This window comes from Vigna angularis, chromosome 4 (assembly GCF_016808095.1).
Source record: "Vigna angularis cultivar LongXiaoDou No.4 chromosome 4, ASM1680809v1, whole genome shotgun sequence".
Classification (NCBI taxonomy): domain Eukaryota; kingdom Viridiplantae; phylum Streptophyta; class Magnoliopsida; order Fabales; family Fabaceae; genus Vigna; species Vigna angularis.
In genome coordinates, this window is record NC_068973.1 from 29744010 (window position 1) to 29760978 (window position 16969).

At 29.2% G+C, this 16969-nt stretch overlaps 2 protein-coding genes across 2 annotated transcripts; one reads left to right on the forward strand and one right to left on the reverse strand.

Annotated features, from left to right (window-relative positions):
* Nucleotides 1-1724: 1724 nt before the first annotated feature.
* Nucleotides 1725-4444, forward strand: LOC108330079 (BTB/POZ domain-containing protein At4g08455). Its single transcript, XM_017564551.2, has 2 exons — nt 1725-2166; nt 3741-4444. The coding sequence occupies exons 1-2, from the start codon at nt 1849-1851 to the stop codon at nt 4188-4190; spliced, it is 768 nt and encodes a 255-aa protein (XP_017420040.1). The 5' UTR covers nt 1725-1848; the 3' UTR covers nt 4191-4444.
* A 5610-nt stretch (nt 4445-10054) lies between these two features.
* Nucleotides 10055-10874, reverse strand: LOC108318851 (probable calcium-binding protein CML44). Its single transcript, XM_017556185.2, has one exon. It carries the CDS (start codon nt 10663-10665, stop codon nt 10198-10200), a length of 468 nt encoding a protein of 155 aa, XP_017411674.1. The 5' UTR covers nt 10666-10874; the 3' UTR covers nt 10055-10197.
* Nucleotides 10875-16969: the final 6095 nt, after the last annotated feature.

The window sequence follows — 16969 nt, forward strand, 5'->3', positions numbered from 1 at the left end:
AATTTTTTATATCATACTTTTATTTTAAACATCACTTTAAAAAAATATTACTTGAATATTATATTTGAAATTTTAGTAATAGTATATGTTTCCATTGTTATTTTTTAATATATTTTATGTTTAACTACTCACCTAACACATAGCTAATGTAAATGTCTAATGTATACATATATTTAACATTATAATGTTTTCTACTTTAAACTTAATTATACATATTTTTAGATAAAAAAATGAAATTAATAGTACGATATAAAAATATAATAATAGAAGTTAAAATTTATAAATAAACAAATAAAAATATCATTTAAGTCTTTAATTTTGAAAATATCTAGATAAGCAACTCAAAGTTATAAAACTTGTGTAGTTAAAATCAATAAATATATTATTTATAAATAATTAATAACGATATTTATTTAATAGAATTCATATTAATTAAAAAAATTATAAAACACGTTTAATAGTAAACCTATTTAAAATTATTAATTACAGACAACAACATTTAAATACCTCACAATGATAATAAATATTTAAATAATAACATAATCGTTTTCATTCATTCTTAATTTACATTTATTTGAAAAATATATATTAATAAACTTTGATAAATTTATTTCAATATTTTTTAATTTAAAATATAAATTTATTATTTATTTCTAATTCGTCAAAATTATAATTACAATTATATTTTATTTATATTTAATGTTGTGTACTTAAGTTACGTTATTTAGTAAAAAAAATATCTTATTTTAATTATATTAAGTTTAAATCTTTATGCACCAATTAATGTATTATTCTTTTTTCTTTGACTTAAAAAGAGAGAAAAAGATGGGTCTCCATTGTAGAAAAGAGAGAAAAAAAATGCATATCTTCTTTGTCATGTCATTACATAATTAATTTCGTTTTGTTTTTGCAAAATTAACTTGATTGATGCAAATAACGTAATTGATATGTTTTTAAGGTAGGGATGAAATTAACGTTAATTAATAAAATTATAAATAGTGAAATTAGGAATAAAGTAAGCAATTAAAATATATATATATATATATAATATGAAGATAATGTGTATCTATATAAATTTTGTTTTTATACAAATGTTAAATATGTTAAACTTAAAAAAAATAGTTAATTGAACTGAAGTAAATTATGAAAAACAAATTATTTGTATCATAGATTAAAGGAAACTATTTTTTAATTGTTAAATGCTGAACTACTAACAAAAATAGAGCATGGTAAAAAAAAAACTAATGCTTACGATAATCAAATTCCACCAAATTTTAAACAATAATAAAATCATGATTTAAAAAATGAATATAAAAATTTTTTATAATAAAAAATAATTTTAATCTCCTATTATAGATAGTTATTTTAATTTAGAAAATCAATTAAATTTTAAAAACTGTTTAAATAGAAGACAGTTATTTAAAAATAAAACTGGTAAGTTAATTATTTTAATTTAAAAAATTGTTAAAACTGGAAAACAAAATATTCATGTGTTTTTACACAAATTTTCGACTACTGATATGGAATAAAAAATAGTTTCAGTTTTTTTTTTATCATGAATAGTTGTTTTAATTTAATTGAAATAATTAAGTTTTTAAAAATTAATTAATTAAAGAGTAAAATTGATAAATTAATGATTTTAATTTAAAAAACGATTATGAAAAGATAAAATTTGTAGAGAAAACGCGTAAAACTTAATCTTCATTATATAATGGAACAGAAAACGCAGGGCAATGACGGTTCACAAAAGGAGGTTTCTCTCGAGTAGCATTGGCTATATTGACTGTGTATATCGGCGAGGGTAGTTTGTCGTTAGGAGCGTGATTCAGCACACCATATCAGCGAAGAATGCTTCCGCGGCGGTGCACGGCGTCAGCGGCGGCGGGGCAGACGGGGAACAGCGACAGCGACTTGGATGAGTTTATTATGCGGTGCCTCTCCTGCGAGGAGCAATACGACATGATGGACTCCGGAACCTGCAGGGAGTGCTACCAAGAGGCCAACGAGGCCGAGGAGGAGCTCCGCCTCGAGATCGATGACCTCAAGTCCAAGGTCTCCTTCCTCACACTCTCCTCTCCCACTCTCAATCCTTCTACCGCTGATATCGTCCTCGTTCCCGTCGACGACTCCGACGCCACTCCCATTCCCGCTCACAAGCATGTTCTGGTCAGTCAATTTTTCTTTTTGGTCGCGCTTTTGTGTTTGTGTATTGATAATTCGTAATCAACTTCGACATAATATATGTATTGTTCTCTGATTTAGTCTCCGTAGTGGGTACTGTGTATGGAGAACACTGATCTTCATCCCTCGTCTAGTCTTGTCTAATTATTTTTAATTGATCAAATTCTGTGCTCAAATTGTATACTTTTAATTAAGCCAATAATAGATAAACCACCACAAATCTTGCTCCAAAGAATCGAGAGTAATCAAAGGAGCAAGAACAAACCATGAAACGGTTAGGATAGGAGAAAAACAATACCTAAATTTTACGTGGTTCAATTAGGGCAATGCGCTCTAGCCTACATCCACGGCAGCCACTATACTCATATCAAACTCATTTCCAGTGAGTCCAAACTTCCTCAATTCTGTTACTAGAGAAAATTAGAAGAATTTCTGGAATCAGACAAAGCCATGCAACATTATCTACATATAGACATGGCAACCAAAAATCTATCTGCTTCTCAACATAATAAAGCCTGCAATGAAAGAAAATAAGCTAATAGAACTAACGGTTAGCCAACCTGACAATAGGTTGTTATAAAATTTGTGGACCGAACCAAATAACTAAGTTATACAACAACTCAGGACTATGTTGTTGGTTTTAGGTTTTAAGCAGTGTGAATAATGGTTGCTTGACAGAAATTTTATGTTGTGCAATAACATGTTAAAACGTGGGACAAGACTTGTTTTGCTAAAGGTGACAAAATGTCTTTGGTCAAAACCTCTGCTTCTTAACAGCTAAACAGTCAAGTTTTTAAGGTGATGACACTCAAGCAATAATTCCCTTGTCCTGCTTGCCATACTAGAGATTGTTTTATCTATCTTGTTCAAAATCCGGATAGTACCGAAGTAGTGGTATCAAAATTTTCATGGTTCTGGTCAGTCCTCTCTATCCATCCCATACCAGCATTTGATTGAGGATATGGTTTTTCATTCAAAACCACAGGCCAGTAATGTCAGTGAGTGAAATAGTGGTATAATATGCCATAATAATGATCAATTGAATTGACAAACAGTTTTAACCAAGGGTATTTATGGCTCGTGAAATGCTGAAACTTCTAAATAAACTGATGCCATTACTTGTTTCAATCATTCATTTGAACTTTTAGTGCTTACACTCTGTTAACTAAACAGGAGGAAATAGTCTCCCAATCCAATCCTTGTATTTTTGTTTCTTATTTTTGCTTTTCAAATGTTCATTAAGAAATCCTTGTCAGTGGCTGGTGAATTGACCCTGAAGCTGTATGTAGACTGAATTCAAGAAACTTGTAGTTCACACCACATTTAATTGGAATCAATTTGGATATGTAAATTGATTAACATTATTTAACACGAAATCTTCTATTCCCTTCCTGTTTTATTTAATCATTAGATGAGACACGCACGACATTTTCTTTGGATATTGCTTTCTGGTGCAGTTTGGCATCCTTGATTAGATTTTCTAAATTGACGTTGCTACTGTTTATTCTTGTGTTTTGGCTTTTCTTAATGAAGCTAATGATATTTTATGATACAATTAGGTTAGTCGCTCTCCTGTTTTCAATGCAATGCTTGAGAATGATATGGAGGAAAGGCGGAGTGGCACCATCAAGATTTCTGACGTATCACATGATACCCTCCGCGCTTTTGTTAACTACTTATACACTGCCGAAGCGGCCCTTGATAACCAAATGGCCTGTAACCTGTTGGTTTTGGGAGAAAAGTATCAAGTGAAGCATCTGAAGACATATTGTGAGAAGTATTTGATCGCCAAAATGAATTGGAATAGGGCTATTGCAAACTATGCCTTTGCATATCAATACAATTGCAAACAATTACGAAGTGCGTCCTTGGCAGTGATCTTGGACAAAATGGATTTGCTCACTCAAAACGAATATTATGCGGAGCTCGTGGACACCAATCCTCGTCTTGTTGTGGAAATATATGAAACATATATTGGCAAGCAGTTAAACACCGCAGGCACCTTTTAGGTTATAGGAACAAAGCTAAGGAAGTTAGTGAAATCAGCTTTAAGCTGGGGTGGCACTTCTGTTGGGATTAGATTCTTGATTGGCAATTAGTCTGTGGTAGTATATAAATTGTACATTTTCATACACTGCTACAGTTAAACATGCAATAGTACTGTTCTTTCTAGATAACCTTTCGGTTCTTCATGGACTGGATAATAGATAATTTGTATCAATGCCGTGAGTAGTGATGGGGCTTCCCCATGGTTTCTTCTAAATGTTTCTACTGTTGAAATACCATATTTCTTCCGTTTGTGCTGTTGTTGCTGACTGACTTCTTTGGGAGGAATAAGAAATATAAAAGATATAGGTGGAGATATTTATGGCAGGCTCCAAGTCAGGGAAGTGTGGCGTTGGAGGTGTGATAAGTGATAGTGATGATGTTTTTCTTTGTGGGCTTTGGAATAAGCTTCGTGCTGGTTCTGACTCAAAAATTGCAGTGAGTCTCCTAACAATTTTGTTGCATTTTGTATCCCTGATTTAACTTAGTTAAAGATATCCAGCTTGACATTGACATCATAAGCACCAGGGGCACATTGTTTAGGTAAATGTATTTACACGAGGCTAATAAACTGCGAAAACTGTTGCTAAACGTGGTTTGCAGTTGCAGAATATATGTTAGATTCTTGTATGTCTATAATTCACCAGAATCATATCTATTTAACGAGTCTACTCCAAGAAATTATGGCTCAATGATTCACGAAAAGAGGTGGCTTTATATGAACTATTGTAATAATTGTGATAAATGATAAATTGTAGAGGTAACAGAAATAGCATTATTCAAATAAAAACGATTGAAAGTAATATATAAAATAAACGTATTTAGTTGAAGAGAAAGAACAATAAGAAGGAAATAAAAATAACTGCAAATAATACTGGAAACAAATTCTTAGAAATTTGTGTAACGAGTTCTCAATTCACCCCAACGACCATGATTTTTCTGAGTTCACCAAAACTTGTTTAAAACTTTTGTTTAGTGATAAACTACTGAAAGCATTTTTCACAAACTCATCCAGGAAGCCTGATCTCACTGGTAAGATCACCCTTGCTTCTCTTACTTTACCAACCAGATCAAACAACACCACGCATTTTTTAACATGTACATTATTTTATCAACAAATTAGTACACCTTAATACACCAATTACACTGCCAATTCAATCATATTTCATCACAACCAGTACAACTAGTAAGATTCAAATGGCCTTAATTAAGACTATTCTTATATTTCTTGTTCATGATAGTTTAACTACCTATACATCAAATCACATGTCTAAACATATCATAATGATTACAAATAAATACACAAATTATTTTGAATTATTTTAAAAGTGTCTCATTAACACTTTGAGTCACATGCATAAGTTCTATAACAAGATGTGCTTCAAAATGTTATATTAAATAAAAAAATAGAATAAATAGTAAATTTATTTTTTTAACTTATGATCGATAAAAATATAGATTTCTCTATTATAAATTCCTTAATAGTCTTTAATCAAAATTTATTTATAATTGAATATTATATCAATAAAATAGTCTACCTTATATTAAATAATGATAGAGTCAATAAATTTGTTGTTAACAATGTATAAGTCAAAAATAGTATGACATACAAGCAATTTTTATAATTTTAGTTAAATGAAAATATACAGATTTTGAAATTTCATGATTCTCACTATTTTTACATACATAGTAGAAGATAACTTACCTGGATCTATTGTATAGTTCTTTCATGTCAATTATTCTCCCTTCTCTTGCTATTCTATGCTTTCTTCATGATATAGAAATTATCAAGTATGTTTTTTTCTATCAAAGTCATTGTTTCTTTCTCTTTCTAAGAACCTTACTTTTTCTCTTTTTTCAGAAACTTAACATGTCTACAGAAGTAAAACATTTTTTCTCTTTTATGATATTTTACTAACTTTAATAAAATACTAAAATACCCTTTATTGAAGTGAGAAAAGAGAATTAATTTTAATAACTCTAAAATAATCCCTATAACTTTAATACCTGTATATTCTAATAATTATCACATCAAAATCTTTACATCAAAGTTATACTTTAAATTACATGAACCAATTCTTAAATTAATATAATTTAACATGACAATATTTAAAATGTATGAATTATTTTATTTTAATATCACCGTAATTTTAATATTAAGGTTCAAGCTGGTTGATGGTATACATGACATCTCAATAATTTGTTAATTATGTTAAACAATTACTTATCATTTTTCATACACGTTTACGCATATATATATATATATATATATGCTTGAAGTCATGGCATGGCATTAAGAACAAAAAGAATAATCAAATTGTATTATTCAAGAAAAAATGTTTTATATATATATATATATGCTTGAAGTCATGGCATGGCATTAAGAACAAAAAGAATAATCAAATTGTATTATTCAAGAAAAATTGTTTTATATATATATATATATATATATATATATATATATATATATAGAGAGAGAGAGAGAGAGAGAGAGAGAGAGAGAGAGAGAGAGAGAGAGAGAGAGAGAGAGAGAGAGAGAGAGAGAGAGAGAGAGAGAGAGAGAGAGAGAGACTAAACATCAATTCTTGTGACTAATAGAAAGAAATTAGAAATGCACAGAGAAGATTTTTCATAAGTTAAACATTTTGTCAAAGAATGTGAACTTGATTTGGAGAACTTTCGCAGTAATGACTATATACAAAGAAGAAGAAAATAGGTCTTTCAAAATGAACTCAGAAAGTACGGTCAAAACTGTTGTACAGTATTTCAAGATCACCCCAATACCATCCAATTGCTTTAAATACCTTCAATCTGCCACTTTCAAGGAGTAGTACACTTGCTTTATCAATAAATTTAAAAATTAAATCAATAAATATTTGATTAAGTTAAAATTGAAAGTTTGGGCATTGAGATTAATAAAAGACGTAGCTAGTCAATATTATTGGTTTTAATTTACCAAGTCTATGATTTTAATGTTAATTAATAAATGATGTTTTCATTGATAGCTAGTTAAATGCAACTATAAATGGTACCTCTAGAATACGTGAGATCATTTTATAAAAAAGTCGTCTTTGGTTTTTCTATTTTCTTTAAAGATAAACACAAGAAGAAAGCTACAATTAAAGACTTAGAAGTTAGCCTATTACAGTCAAAAGAATATCACATCAAAAAAATATTTTTCCTAATTTTTGTAAATGTGAAAAGATTAGTGAATGCAAGAAAAAACTACAAAGCCCCCACGCAGCCAGTTTTGGTCGCACATTACATACTTTCAGTCGCAGAAACGAAACTCTTCAACCTTGTACTTCTAGAGCAGTTTAACCATATAAAACTGCTTCAACTAACTTTTTTATGTATTTTTCTGTTAAGTTTTTATCATTAAGGCACCAGAAAGAAAATAAAAAGGAGAAAGACACGATATTTTTTATTTAGTAAGAGAGAAATATAAAAAAAAAAGTTGTTCAATTTCCATACAATTAATTTTCCACCCAAACTGTCTTAAATTTTGAAACTACTTTTAAATAAGTATTCTTAAAACTGGAAAAAGCAAATACAAACATTTTATCATCTTCTTTTTTCTTTTTTCTTTTTTCTTGACACGAAGTAAACTTAGTACGGATGGAATGGAACTTCATCCCGTCATGACAGCTGATTTTGCTAAATTTATTCATGCTTTCAAAATTAAAAATTCGAATATTCAAATTCTTGTAGATTTAAATTTATGAAACAAAATATGGAATTAAAATCTCACATTCAATTAATGTTTATCAGTACAAGAATTTCAATTCGGATATCTCGTTTTATATCACGTAAATAGTTCGTTTTATATCACGTAAATAGTTTTATTACGTGAAAATATGATTTAAATTATTATGTGAAATTTGAGGTTTAATTTATGATATGATATTATTTAATTGGATACCGAGGTTAGAAAAAAACATTAAAGATTTGGTACAGTGAAAATTAGGGGTAAATAGGGATGGCAAAAAAATCTGCGCCCACGGATATCTGCGGATAAAATCTGCGACGGATAGTTGATATCCGCGAATATTTACTATCCACAATCCGCGGGTAGCGGATATTTTAATACCCGCTTATAAACGGGTCGGGTGCGGGTATTATACTATTTGTACCCGTGGATACCCGCTATCCGCAAAAAATAAAAATAAAAATTTAATTTATATTTTATTAAGTTAAATTTAATTAAAATTAACATTAATTTATATTTTACAAGATTAAATTTAATTAAAATTTAATTAAAATTTATATTTAATTTAATTTATATTATATTTTATATATTTTTTGTAATTCTATTTAAATTATTTTAATAATTTATTAAAATATATTTTTTTAAAATATTTGCGGGTATCCGCGGATATCCACGGGTATCCGCGGGTTTTAAAATACCCGCGGATATTTTTTAAGCGGGTATCCGTGCGGGTAGCGGATCGGATAGCGGGTGGATTTTTTTTTGTCTGGTCGGGTTGCGGGTAGGCACTATCCGTGCCCGACCCGACCCGTTGCCATCCCTAGGTAGGGATTTCGGGTAACAAGGTTGTTTTTCATGGTGTGTTGGTGGCAGCGAAGGCTTCATGAGGAAGAAAATGATAAACATGTTCGCGTTTTGGTTCGTCCTTTGCGGTGTCTCTCTGGTTCGCATTTTGGTTCGTTCTTCGCGGTGTCCCTTTAGTTCGCGTTTTGAGTTTTATTCCTTGCAGGTATGGATCGCGAATGCAGGTGCGAAGTGGATCATGGTGGTGCGAGATTATTTTGGATTTGGATTTCGTAGATGATAAGTTTATGATTCGCAATGAACTCGCGATTGAGCTTTGTGGATTACGGAGGAACGAACCTGAGTGATTTGTGGTGACGTGATTTTGGACTACAACAAAGTCAATGGTGGTTTTGCATGGAGATCTGCCTAGTTTGCGATGAAGGATTTTTTGGTTGATTTTGATTGCAGGTGTGATATGCTTGCTTATGGAGGCACGATGGAGGAGAAGACGAGTTCGCAATCTGGGTTTTGTGATTTGGATGTTTTTGCAGGTTACATAAAGGCATTGTGCTTCACAGTGAGATTGTGGGTTTAAGTAGTTCGAATTCATAGATCTGTGACTGTGTTCTTTTGTAGGTTTTGAACAATAGTGGTTCTCACGGTTGTGTGAGGAGGGAGATGTAGGCGAGGTTGTCGCAGGGGAGATGATGAAACTCGCGATTTAAGGGTTTTCTCTCTGTGCGCGATGAAAAGTTTCAAATCCACTCATGTAGTGGTTTCTAATGACCTTATGGTGGTTCTGTTTAAGGCTAGTTGGTCCAGTGACGACTTCTGAGGTTGATAATCATGACATGACAGGGTGTATGACGAACAGAGAGAGAAAACTTTGTTTTGTTTTTCTTTCCTTTACTTTTTGTTTTTTCTTTTCTTTTACTGAATTTCACATAATAATTTAAATTTCATTTCCATATAATAAAACCATCTACATTAACGTCGTTTTTTACTATTTAACAAAAAAATTTATTCGTCACACATTTTCAAGAATGTTTTTAAAACGAATTAAAATTCATGTAATAATTTTTATCAATTAAGAAAAACACTATTGAAAATAAATAGTTATAGTTGTATACAAACTAAAAAATGGTTAAGTATCAATGACATAATAAAATACAAAGAATAAAAATCGGATTGTTTATAAGTTTTTCTTTATTTACTTTCATTGAATCTAAATTTCAAAACTTTCTTTTTCTTCTTTATTTACTTTCATTGAAACTAAATTTCAAAACTTTATTTTTCTTCTTTATTTACTGTCATTGAAACTAAATTTCAAAACTTTCATTTTCTTTCTTTCCTACATAAAAAAGAAAAGAAAAAGGAGAAAGTAATATAAACAGCAACAGAGTTGCACAGAGAGAAGACTTATGAATACCGTTGATGATGATAAAACACATATTTACAGAAACAGAGGAGGAGGATCAGGCTCTGGAAACCAACATCATATTCTTGAATTCCTGAAAATCAAGACGACCATCGAAGTTGGTGTCATAGAATCGAATCATGGTTGTAGAATCATTGCAGTTGGTGTCATCCCACATGCCAAGCCTTTTCAAGACAGACTCAAGCTCGTGGCTGGTGATGAAGCCATCGCCATCCAAGTCAAAGACCTTGAAGGTTTTGACCAGGTCGCTCTCCAATTCCTCTGCCTCACCACTTCCTCTGCTTTCTCCATTCTGCTGCTCCGAAATGGAGTTGTAAAAGAACAAGAACTCGCTGAAACCAAGGCTCTTCGTTTCCACCAGCGATTCCAACTCTTGTATGCTGTACTGACAAGTACCAGTGATTTCAAGCATCCGATTCAGCTCCTCAAGGCTCAGCAAGCCATCGCCATTGACGTCGACTTTCTCAAAAATACGCTTCAAATCAGACTGGGTTAGCAGACACATATTCTGAACAACAGAAATCTAAAAAGCCTTTAGGGTTTATGAGTATGACAAATAAATATCATGCACTCTGCTCTTCTTTCGGTGCTTCCTATTACTCACGAATACCTTTATATATGAAAACAGAGGTTTACGTTTACCAAACCATGTCTTGTATCTGTAGTATTTATAGATTCTGGGATTTGTACTTTGTGTACGGGAATAACTGTAGTTTGTGCAAGGGGAATTGTCTACGCCTACCCTGTTTGTGCGAAGTTTCCTACTATTTTCTGAGAAAGCTGTTCTACTTTTTTATTTCACCCCGTTATTAATCTAAGTACATGGTGTTTACGATAATATTATTTTGTAATTAATCTTTGTAGGAAAAAAATGTTGGCATTAATTATTGGAAGATATATATGTTAGTTGGTGAATTAAAATCAAATGGTATCAAGATCTTGAGCAGAAATTTGCGAAAATCTTAAATAAAAATTTATGGACAAATGACAAAATTCTAACTATGATATTTGAAAGTTTTTATTATAGTTGCAATGAAATTTATTTCTGTTTAAAAGAAGTAGATTTACTTTAAAAATTTTAAATATTTAAAAATATAATAAATATGAATTATTATTTATAAAGAATACTGATTGTATTTATAAAATCAGTAAATAAGATTTATATTTATTATTGAAATAATATTTATCTTAAGTATAATAATAAAATAATTAATAATAACATGTTTATCATAAATAATAACTATAAAATATTTAACTGTCGATATTAATTATATTATGTTAATAAACATAGGGTTTTCTTTTATTTCTCTAAACCTTATTAATATGTCTATTACAAGAGGTAGGAACATAATCAAGTGCTAAATAAAAATAAATGTTTTGTTGAAATGACAGTCAACAGAGAACTGTGAATGACGCTTATTCCTTTTTTTTAGTTAAATACGTATGAAGTCGCAAATACTACCTCAATAAACATATAATTATTTGACAACGGCTTATATATATTATTTTTCTTTACCGAGTCATATATTTGTTTTACTATTATAACATATATTCATTTTATCATATGGTTGACCCTCTGAAGATTTAATTTTATTTGAACTGAAGGAATTGATTAAAAAGCGAGTTAATGAAGAAACTAAGATAAATTTAGGATGTAAGTTTAGGAATTATTTTAATGGTACGTAAAAGAAAGTAAATTGGAATAGCTAAAAGAGTTGTGGTGGTATTTGATAAGAGTTTTTAAAATAAAATTTTGAATGTGAAATGGAAGATACGTGGTGCTAATATCATTAAAAAAAAGGAGGCAATGCGCGTTGAGAACGCGTGTGTTAAGTCAAGGTCGGTTTTGGGGTTTATTGTATTTGTAGTTACGAAGAAAAGAAATATAATTTTGTTTCAGTAACTGATTGTTTTACGTGTCTGATGCGGATTTACGGATCCTTCCATAAAATTTGCTAAAAATATATAGGTTTAATAGGTTCGGAGGTCCCTATATTTGCGGGTTCGTTTCAATTGGGTCCTCTAATTTTAGAAGTGATCAATTAGGTCCCTTATTGTGTAAAATTGAATCAATTAAGGCCTCGCCGTTAGTTTCATACTAACACCGTTAAAGGGGTGACACGTGTCAGTTCATGATTTTTTTGAATTTTTGAATTATATTTTTATTATTTTTATTTTTAATTTTTATTTTTATTTTTATTTTTTTAAAAGTAAAATTTTTAAATGCCACGTGTCAAACGGATAGTGTGCCACGTGGCAATGGCAGTGTGACATGGCACTGACAGTGCCACGTGTCATTGTCAGGCCACGTGTCATTGTATTAGTCTCAATTTGGTCCCTGTATTTTTATTATATTGCAATTTGATCCCTATATTTGTATTTTGTCTCAATTTAGTCTTAATTTTAAAAATTAAACAATTTTTTCCCTCCTCAAATTCAAACAAAATTTAAATTGTATATAAATCTTAACAAATATTTTTATGAAAATTGATATTTTTAATAAATATTTTTAACAAGATTAAGATTAAGTTTAATTATATTTATATTTACTTAATCATATAAATGTTAATTATGTTATTTAAATATACCTATAAGGGTTTAATAAAACAGTGACATAACATACTGGTGTGAATTTTCATTAAAAATATACCTATAAGTAAATATAAATATAATTAAACTTAATCTTAATCTTGTTAAAAATATTTATTAAAAATATCAATTTTCATAAAAATATTTGTTAAGATTTATATACAATTTAAATTTTGTTTGAATTTGAGGAGGGAAAAAATTGTTTAATTTTGAAAATTAAGACTAAATTGAGACAAAATAAAAATATAGGGATCAAATTGCAACATAATAAAAATACAGGGACCAAATTGAGACTAATGCAATGACACGTGGCCTGACAATGACACGTGGCACTGTCAGTGCCATGTCACACTGCCATTGCCACGTGGCACACTATCCGTTTGACACGTGGCATTTAAAAATTTTACTTTTAAAAAAATAAAAAATAAAAAAAAAATAAAAAAAAAAATAATAAAAATATAATTCAAAAATTCAAAAAAATCATGAACTGACACGTGTCACCCCCTTTAACGGTGTTAGTATGAAACTAACGGCGAGGCCTTAATTGATTCAATTTTTCACAATAAGGGACCTAATTGATCACTTCTAAAATTAGAGGACCCAATTGAAACGAACCCGCAAATATAGGGATCTCCGAACCTATTAAACCAAATATATAATGAGGTATGAAATGACTCTAGATAAAGCATTAATACCATTTTTAATCCAAAATCATATTAGATTTATGGATTTTTTAATAAATATTTAATTTATCTTTTGCTATTTCATTCATCTTATGATTTGTAAGAATGATTGTTTCTTCTTCTTTTAATTTCATACATAATGACATCTAATTTTAAGGTGTTAATCTTTTTTAGAGTTAAATATGTTTTTGGTCCCTTAACTTTCAGCGAAAATTGGAATTAGTCCTTCTTCAAAATTTTGAACTAATTTAGTCCCCCAAACTTTAAAAATATGTGAATTTAGTCCTTTTAACCAAATTTTGTTAACTTTATTTGATGTTTCAAACTCATTTTTCAGAATGTTATCATGAAACACACTTGAAACATCAAATAAAGTTAACAAAATTGGGTTAAAAGGACTAAATTCACACATTTTTAAAGTTTGGGGACTAAATTAGTCCAAAGTTTTGAAGAGAGACTAATTCCAATTTTCGCTGAAAGTTAAGAAACCAAAAACATATTTAACCCTTTTTTTTATATATAAACTTGTTCTCATAGACATTTTTTTTTTAATTTAAGTAATTTAATTTTATTTAGATTATTGGTTCAAAGTAAATATTGATAATGCAACCAAAAGTTAAGTTGTTTTAACTACAGAGTTTGTGATTGTATTTGGAGAGGTGGTAAAGGAAACATAATAATTTTTTTAATCTTTTTTTTGGATTTGCAAAATTCTTTTATACGAAACTTATAAAAGTTATGTATGTTATTGAGTATGTTTGGAAGGAACGATTTTTAGGCCTTTGGTTAAAATATAACTTTGTTTTTGGTATACACATTTTTTTTCTTTTCAAAAGATAGTTCCTTAGAATTTTAGAGATAAAGGGAGAAAATGTTTAACTTTTTGTAAAATATTAGAGTTTCACATAGAAAACAATCATTATGCTGAAAAATTGACTAATTTAAATTTGGTAAATAAAGAAGGTTTTAAATGGTATTTTGTTTTACACTCAAGTATTAGTTTGTATTTTTTATAATATATATCAACTTTCAATGTATATGGATTTAGTTTTAGTTGAAAACTTATGTTTTGTTCATATGTTCGGTTTGACCCTATGATTGTTTATATTTTATTTTTTAATAACATTTTTCTTGATAAATGTGATTTGGAACGTCAGTAACTAAAATATAGAAAATAATAACTTTTAACATGAGCTTTATATATATATATATATATATATATATATATATATATATATATATATATATATATATATATATATATATTAATTACAGAGGAAAGATATTGTTAAGCTCATAAAGTCAACAATTTTTTATAATTGCATGAAAATAAGTTCATACTTTAAGTAATATTAAACATACTTAATTTAATTTTGTAATCATAAATTTAATAAGCAATGTACACTCATGTCATGCTTAAGACTTGAGATGTTGAAAGTTTAACTATGGCTTTAAGGCATGATTTAAAAAAAGAGGTGTTAGTTTTTATACTACTGTAAAAAAAATACTTTTGAAATTGTTTAATATACGTTGATTTCAAGAAAAACAATTTTTTTAAAATATTGTGATATTTTTGAAATTTGTTTTGCTAGGTTTCGATTCTAAAATAATCGAAGTATATGCCTATACTAATATATGCTTCGATTATTTCTTTTTCATTATGAAAGTGATGAGAGGTTCATTTTCTCCATTTGTATTTTATTTTTCTTTCTGTTTTATAATATTTTTTTCCTAGTACATGTGTTTTTAATGTTTTTTATTCAATGTGGGGTGAGAAAGGTAAGAACCAATACATAAAAGTAAAAAATAGGTTTCTATTATGAATAAAAGTCTAAAGTGATATATTTTTGGGTGTTGTTCCCTCCACCACCATCCTATACTTCTCCACCTCTCCACATTATTTTAAATATAATTATATCCTTAAGTTAAAAAGATTTTCACTTTTATCCTATTTTAAATAATTTGAAACCCTAATTTTACTTTCTCAGCACCCACCAACGAAACTCTCTTCCCATTTCCCCATTTTCGTTTCACCTCCCGCACTTCCATTCCTTTTTCTTTCCAGTTTTTTTTTTTTGGTTTGAAAGCTTCCATTACCGCCATGGTGTGAAGGAGCGTCGCCGCCATGGTGTGGAGGAACATCGAGGAACGTCAAGAGCATCAATCAGCGTGAGGAAGTATACATCAACAGAGGTGACATCATAAAACAAACTCTAAAATAAAAAACGTAACCTTTAAACAGGATGTGACATCCGTTTTTTATTTTAGGGTTTTATTTCAAAGTTTATTCGAATACGAGGGAGCACTCCACGCACTGCACCACGAGAGGGAGACTGCTTGATAATTCTTTTCACCACCACCAACCTTTGCAACTTGTAGTATTTCACAACGACGAAAGAAAGAGAGGAAGAAATATAATGTTAAAATGAAAGAAAAATATTTTACTCATGTACGAGACTAGAATAGGTTATTAATGAAATAGGTTATGAATGGGTAAAATTAAAAAATAACCCTAAAAATAAAATTTTACTAAAGAACAAAATAGTAAAAGAGAGGTGGAGGGAGAAAGATGTGGTGGTGGAGGGAGTAACGTCCTATATTTTTTTACCTTGCCTAAATATGTTTTAGTTAAATAATCAAAATATAATTTTCAAAATAATTGATGTTAAAGCCCCTTACTTGCATTAGTGTCATGTCTATTAAAGGATTTTCAATCATGGTGAAAAAGGAAAATTGTTGTAAAGAATTTGGTGAACAATAATAAAGTGACTAAATCCCATGTTGGGGGATCTTCAATCAACAAAAATAAATTTGACTAAAGAAAGCCTTATATGGAATAAAATATAAAATATCTAATGTATTTATATTAGAGATGTGATTATAAAGTAAACAATGAATGAAAATGTCTTTTAAACAGTTTATACAAAGATTTACGATGCTTAATTTTTTACTTAGCTTAAATTACATCACTCTATAAGTTATTATTTTCTTAAAACTTTCTTTCTAAATTTATTGTATGACTAGTAATTTGTTTCACCAATAAATTACATCCTTGAAAAGACACTAATAGATCTGTCATAATATTAATAAGGATAAGTTATTGTTCCTCTTATAATTAATTTTATTCTTTTTCTTCTATTATTTGAGATTGGGAAGTTGCAGACTCTTATTGTATTAATCAACTAATAAAAGGAAGTGCAATAGTAATATGAATAAGGAGAAATGTTAGTTGTGTAGACAAGAGTTTTAGAAGTTTTATCAACCTAGTTGGAAGAAGTTTTTTCTTTCTTATATGACAAACTACCTCTTAATAGATAGTTTATGTTTAGTTCTTTAATTTGATTTATATGTGATAAGATGATATGATTGTTGTGGATTAAATTTGATATTTCTTTGTATTGTAATTAAATGTAGTTATGATTTCAAAGTTATATGAAAAATAACTTATTTTATATGTTTAAATAAATCATGTGGGGTACTTTGAAATTGCTAAATATAAGTTATTTACCAACTGATGAATTGTTTTGTTTTGTGATT